The sequence below is a fragment of the Corticium candelabrum genome, chromosome 3, assembly GCF_963422355.1.
Source record: "Corticium candelabrum chromosome 3, ooCorCand1.1, whole genome shotgun sequence".
NCBI classification, from domain to species: Eukaryota; Metazoa; Porifera; class Homoscleromorpha; order Homosclerophorida; family Plakinidae; genus Corticium; species Corticium candelabrum.
The window spans coordinates 1,708,021-1,715,210 of record NC_085087.1 but is presented as its reverse complement, the minus strand read 5'-3'; the positions used below and the strand labels follow the sequence as shown (position 1 = coordinate 1,715,210).

Genomic DNA, 7,190 nt, shown 5'->3' with positions numbered 1-7,190 from the left:
TGATATCAACAAGTTATTAATTTTAAACACTTCTAATGGCTGAATTTAAAGTTCCCTTTCTGCCTGCAAAGAGGAGCGGCGAAAGAAAGAGTAATGATTTAATAAAGTCTACTGAGACAGACTCAGCTACGAACGAAGGCTGTGAGACAGCGGAAGCAAGCGCTACGAATGATGTACATGTCGAGAGGACTGATGACGACAGACGACAATCTGCGACGCCACCACTGCCGTATCGGGAGCCTTTGTGGTCTGGTATTGCAGAGGAACCGTCCAGTCTTGAAGTGATTAAGAATGGCTTTGTGTTGAATGAAATTGATTTGAACCAGAAAGCTTTCTTTGTGTTTGGTCGCCTGCCTGTCTGCGACGTGGTACTTGACCATCCTAGTATATCTCGCTATCACGCCGTTCTTCAATACAGAGCATCGCACAATCAAGCAAATGGCGGTGAAAATTCACAGAATCAGCAATCTCAACCTTCTTCATCTGGGTTCTACCTGTATGATTTGGGCAGCACGCATGGCACTGTTATTAACAAGGAGAAGATACGGTCGAAGACGTACTATCGGATACGTGCGGGTCACGTGATGAAATTTGGTGGCAGCACTAGGTTGTTCATCTTACAGAGTGTTGGTCGACAGGATGATGTTGAGAGGCAGGCAGAGGAGGAGATAGAGGAGGTGAGGAATGAGAGGCAGAAGAGAGAAGAGGCAAGAGAGGAGGAGAGGAGGCAAGTGGAAGAGATGAGAGCAAGAGTGATTGATGAAGGAGTTTCATGGGGAATGGGTGAGTATTCAAATCAGCCTTCCTATCTTGCATGTTCTGGGTTGGGTAATCAGGAACACTATCAAACCTTCTGTATTTTTCAATTGATCATCTTTGCTGTTTAGTTGTGGTTTAATACTGTAGGAACTATGGGCCAAGGGGGTCATGAGCCCTCAATAATTTTCCTGCCTTACTGCGTTACTCCCAAATGATATCATGAATACATGTTGGCCTTCCAAATCTTGAAAACTTCTTACATCAATGAGACAGATGGACAGACAGACAGACATTTAGACACAGATTGTTATAGTTTAGACAGATTGTTGTATTTGCTCGTCAACTCTACCAACTGCAACTGTTTAAGTTTAACCAAAACACTGTAACAAGTCAGTGAACAAAATGCTGAATGATCCTATCATATAAGTAAGTGATCATTGAAGTTACACTTAGATAACTTAGCTAGTGGGCTAAGTTTCTTAACAATAGCATGAAGGTTACATGAATGAATAGCAATGAATCACTGTTTGTGCCGTCAATCTCAACAATAGTTTTGGTTTACTGTTCTTCCCATTGATGTCCTTTAATTCTTAAATAAATCTATCAAGTATTCTTCCATTTTACGACTCCAATAACCAAACTGTCCAAACAGCAAGGTATACTTGTTGTGTGAGTTCTTGACTGTGAATGTTGTTGTTTGTATTTCTTGACTTTTCTGTGTTGTCTCACCTCAGTGGCATACCCTGTTTAGCTGGCAGATTGGTAAGTCATTGATATCTAAGATCAGTGGTAATTGGGTACTGGGATCATATACAGCAATATGTGGACAGTTTTAAGAGATGGTAGATCGTTTTTGGGTCTAGCATTGTCACTTCATTTAAGTCATTGGTCCAAATTGAGACAATACACGTTGCTGCATTCTCTTCAGCAATATCTGAGTCCAAGTGATGTTGAAGTTTTACAAGATTTGCCGGAAATGTAGATAAAAGACTGAAGTACAAGTGTTTACTACCTAACACTATATATTATAGTGTAGAAGGAAGGGTTGTGACTGCTTCACTCTAGCAATGATAGAATGAAGGTAGACTGGTGCATTGTCAAAAAACTGTCTGTCACATAATCTGCTTGAGCTGGGACATGGTTGAGATTTCATGTGATGAGTGACACCATGATCTCACAAATGCAGCAACTGAGGTTTGTTTCAAAGTGGTAATACTAATCTTCCTAACTTGATCCTAATTATTAGAGAGATACTTGTTGCCATGTCAATTTATCAAAAGGGTTCAGCCCAGGCAGCATTCTAGCAAGAGTAATGTTAGAAGGTAAGCTTCTTGCCAAATAATTTAGTGTCAGAACAAGGCACTATATCAGTAACAGAAGAGCTCTAGGAAGATCATTTAGGTTAACCACTTTCACTTGCAGCTGCTGTTGTGATACACCTAGACTGAATGTAAGTGTCACAACTGATGGGAGGTTCAAGCACTTCTACACCCAGGAACTGAGAACAGGGGTTTTACGTAATCTTTGAATGATGAGAATATATATTGCATTTGCAACCACAAATTGACAAATTGGTGGTCTTCAACTCTTATCTTATCATTCAAACGAAGGGTCAAATAGTTTTTATGAGCAAAGATGTCATTCAAGTAGACAGGCAGGCAGACAGATAATAGTAAAGTGTATTTGCAGTTCATGAAATATGTACAGAAGATGAGGTTTTGTAAATGTCAGCTTGTATGATGGAAATGAGGGTCGTTTACACCAATGTTTGCCTGTCTGCTGATTTGACATCCCCACTACATCAAGCTATTTATTAACAGCATCGGACGAGTACTGTAAATCCAGAAATTTTCGTACTCATGAAATTGTAGTTATTTTCTCACAGATACTTGGTTGTTCCAAAATAACATGAATACAAAAAGTTATAGGTAGATGCACTTGAATTCGGCTACAGTACAGTACCAATGTCTCGTACTAAAATAACATGTGTACGAACTACTTCATAGACAGAAGTACTAAAATTTATGAGTATGAAATTTCTAGAGTTACAGCTCAAATTTTCTGAGTGGAGCCATGCCTTAGAGAAAGAGAGTGACCAACAGCAAATTTGTCAAACATGTTTTGGACTATGTGAACATCAATTCACAATTGGTTAATTAAGCTTTGAGGCTGAGTTTTTTTTACAGCATTTCATATAGTTAAACTCAGCATTTCATGTAGGTTACTTTATCAAGCAAGCATCCATTTAGCAGCTAGATACAAATATTTCATCAATATCAAACTTTTATTTATTTTTATGTCTGTGCTGGTTGTGTGTGCAAGTTTGCAAGTGTGTGTGTCTGTGTCTGTGTCTGTGTCTGTGTCTGTGTGTGTAATACTGAAATGGAAATTGGTCGTTGACAGTGTTTCTGAACTGTTGCTTGTAACTATACTTCTATTCTTGTATAGTTTTCTGTACTCAATTTGTATATACTATTTATCACTGTATTTTATACTTGCAGGTGATGATGATGCAGAAGAAGAAGCTCAATGGCAGTTTCAGTTGGGACAGTCTGAGCCTGAGATAGACGAAGATGCTTATTACAACAGAGATCCTAAAAAAGCTCTAAATCATTACTTTGAAGAAGAGGGTTGTTTGTAGGATAGCACAAAGTTGGGCAATTTTGTAATAAAGAATGCTTTATATAGGTATGGAAGTGGAGTATGAGGTGGAAGAGGTCGGACAAGGGAAGGACAAGAAGTTTCATGCAAGAATTAGGTAGGCACTGTGTGTATCATGGTAATGGGAATAACTGTAGCCATGGTATTTGAAAAACTTCTGGAGGAGCCCAAAAAGCTGGTGGGTCGGTCAGTTGATGGACGCATGGACAGATTTAACTGCTGTGTGGAAGTCAGACTTACCACAAACAGATCAGTGGATGGACAAAAAGGACAGCTAGATCAATGTCTTTTAGTGTGTTTGCTTGTTAGGCCACTATTTGTTGATTCATAGTTTCTCATTAGCACCCGCATGAAAAAATATGCCCTGTATGAAATCGCCATTACCTCCGTTACACATATGCAATACGGTTGATCACGAGCAACATGTTCAAGTTGATCAACTTTTGTGGTTATTGTTGCCAACAAAGAAGACTATACTTTCATCGACAATTTATTACTAGTATGAACCAGTCTGCAACGTTTGATTTATTGTTATGATATTGAACTAGTTATTGTCATTAATTAATACTCAATGTCTTGGACATCTGCAGTCGATTCTGTGCTGTACATACTGTTACTGTACAAGAAATAGGTGAAAAAATTAATGGCATAATGGTAATGATCCGCCCGTTTGCATCATTTTGAGATGAACTTTTGATGGGAAACTGTGAATCAACTAATAGTGGCCTTATCTGTTTGTTTGCTTCAAGAAAATGGTCTGGGTTTGCTTATACATGATCATCTTTTTTTCTACTTTATTGAGAATCTCAGCATTGCTTTTATTTTCTGAGTCTCAGCAACTTGCTTAGTTTTGACATTTAGTTTCAATTTTTGAAAATGTGTTGCTGCGTTCTCTTTTAGAATCTAGACTCTCTAGTATTCCAGCTAGGATTTAGCAGGACACAACACCCTACTCTCCAAACTGTGTACCCTAACAACAACAATAACAACAACAATTGCCATTACAACCAACTTAGCATTCTTATACCTGCCAATGCTACATACTGGACCAACACCAGGACACTGATCAGATTTTTCAGCATTCATTGTCTATGAAATCCATATCAACATCAAGAGAAGCTCATGCATCTCTTCGATTCCACGCAGTATCTAATGTAGAAAATCATCACAGGCAACTCTATCGATTGTTAGAATAGCTAGTACAGACCTTATCCTTTATTTCTTTCTCTTTCTTTCGTCCTTTCTCCTCTTCTGTATTTGTTGACTTTCTCACATTGTCACGTTGCAATCCTCTCAATGGCTTCCTTGTACAAATCGCCAGCACAGCTTGATGTACTATAGTAAGATTTTTGTATTGCCTGCATGCGCGGTAGCCACTTCCGTTCCTGCTAATACGTCACGATGCGTACGCCTACCGTACCGGATATAAAAACGGAAGCAACTTTGCGCCTCAATATCTTCACAGATTGGACCGCAACGTACATAAATCATTGCTTTGCACGTCACCCTGCGTTGAGTGCAAATACCACGTTTTAATGGTCTACTCGTTCAATGCCTGCAATGTACGATATCCTCAGCGACTAGAAATTTGTTTTACTTGTGCTGCATATTCCTCAAAGTAAGAAAAAGGAAGACCGCAGAAGAAGACGACATGCAGGTGTAGGTCATGCTAACAAAATGTGATATCAGATGGTAAAAGCAATTAACTATTCAGTTACAAATTGCATTAGCAGAGAGCCAGTGCGGGCAGCACTGCTATCAGCAGTTATTGTGGATGCACGTGCATGCATGAACACTAACTAGACGTGTAACATCCTGATAGAGAGTCGGTGCTTTCCGTTTGAGTGGCAAATGTCTCTAGCCGGTCTTTCTCCTCCTGGGGGGAGACGACCGGCTGGACACTTGAGCCTAGAGCCATCCTAGCTTTGGTGATGAGGTCATGAGGCATTGTATGAAAAACCGCCTGCAGGCACTGCCTTGCATGCAAATTTTATGGTCCCAAGCAAAGAGAGTAGCTCATGCTTCCTGTATTTTTTCATTCTAGCCAATCTTAAATGGCAACGCACAATTCCTCTAGTTTATCTTGTGAAGGCGAATTTCTTACCAGGGAACATCCAACTTAATGGTTAGGAACATCATAATTGATGCTTGGCCAATGACCTTCTCTGGGGCAAGTGTGACCCTGTTGGCTTCAATTACCTCGCAAACTGTTTGCAACAACTTCCCGCACTCCTTCACAGAAGGAGCAGCAATGACAAAAACATCTAAAATTTTTAAGCAGTGTATAACATTTACGACACCATATTCGTTAACCAAAATCCAATGCAGCAAGTTGGCTAGCCAGTTGAAAACAACAGCACTGAATGTAAGTTGACAGGAAGCCATTTGTCAACATATAATTACCATTTTATTTGAGACCAAGTAGATTCTAGTCCTCTCACTGAACTGGACTTTTCCATGGCAGCCAATGAGCCCAAGTGCTGAAGGATAGCGATAGCATTGTCAATGTATTTTAGACAAAAGTCTTGGAAATGTCAATGTCGACACTAGACCAACAAATGTTTGTTAACTGGAGCATTGAAGGGGACAAGCAGTACACAAATGTGGTCCTTTCAGTTGGTGTTTTAGCAGCAGTGCATACTTGCATGTCTCTGTTGACTTGTTGCACGGACTTGGTTGAACCAGTGACAGGATTTCCCAGAATTGCCTGACTTGGTGACCATGATTTTTTCTTGCAGTCAAGGTCACGCATGGGTTATGCTGGGTTTGCTGCAGCATTTGTAAAGCGACGAAAATTACGCTGTGTAGCTATGTGTTCCAGTGATCCACAACAGAAGCAGGTGACGTTGTGGGTGAGGTTAACATCCAGGCCAGTGAAACAGACTGACCAGCGGTGTTGGGCAGCAAGTTCTCATTCCAGGTAATAATCTGCAGCAGTTGGTGGTGGAAGGTGAGATCGTACTTCAGTCATGCAAATGGTTTGAAATCCTTGTTTGCGCTTGCTGTCAGACCCATGTACTGAAACACTTCAGCACCTCTTGATGGATGAGCCGATACCAGCCAAGCAGCATATGCGGCAAAAGTGATTGACCATGACCTAGACAGTTTGGGGCATTTTGAGTGACTACCCATGGAGCCTTTGTGTGCCCATGGTTGCAAATCTGCCAGCAATTTCTCAAAATCAACATACTCACCTACAGTGATCTTCTGCTTGGTTGCTTGGGAGACTGCACTTGCCAGCGAGCCAACAGAATTGGAGACTACTTCTTGACGTTTGTGCAGAAAACACCTCAGCAGCCTCCTTGCCAGTTTCTTCTAGATGTCGCCAATGTTTGGCTCATCGTCATCATTCGAAGCACTGCTAACCAGGAGGTCAGCGGCCGATGGGGTTGAGCATGATGAGTCTCTAGTGCTGCCTTTTGGGGGGCTTTCGACTACAGTCGTTAGTGGGCGTTTCCTGGATGTGGTTTGGATTTGGTTTTGTCAACAGCATGGGATTGAGAGACAAAGAGTTGATGCGGCACTCCAGCTGCGTCCAAGATCAGTGAGATTGCTTCCTGCAGAATATCAGTAATCGAGTTGGCCTCTGTAATGGTGTGGTCTGTCGGTGATGACCAATGCAGCTGGGTGGCGTACCACCCGCTTGTAGCATCCCTCCATCTTTGCTGCAGGGCGGATGTAGCAGCTGCATGTGCGAACATTGCAGCAGCCAAGTGATCAATTTTTCAACTTTACAGTCATCAAGTGTCAGGTGATGTTGCAGGAGCAGG

At 41.2% G+C, this 7,190-nt stretch overlaps 1 protein-coding gene across 3 annotated transcripts in view; it reads left to right on the top strand.

Moving 5' to 3' along the window:
- The first annotated feature begins 44 nt into the window (after positions 1-44).
- The window catches only part of LOC134177462 (kanadaptin-like), a 13,431-nt gene continuing 6,285 nt past the window's right edge, over positions 45-7,190 (top strand). For 2 of the 3 annotated variants that reach the window (XM_062644240.1, XM_062644242.1), the window contains exons 1-3: positions 454-783; positions 3,261-3,389; positions 3,448-3,517. In XM_062644240.1, the coding sequence (XP_062500224.1) occupies positions 585-783; positions 3,261-3,389; positions 3,448-3,517 (398 nt within the window). In that variant the 5' untranslated portion in view covers positions 454-584. Of the gene's footprint in view, positions 784-3,260; positions 3,390-3,447; positions 3,518-7,190 lie in introns of all 3 variants that reach the window. The other variant, XM_062644241.1, reaches the window with a different exon arrangement.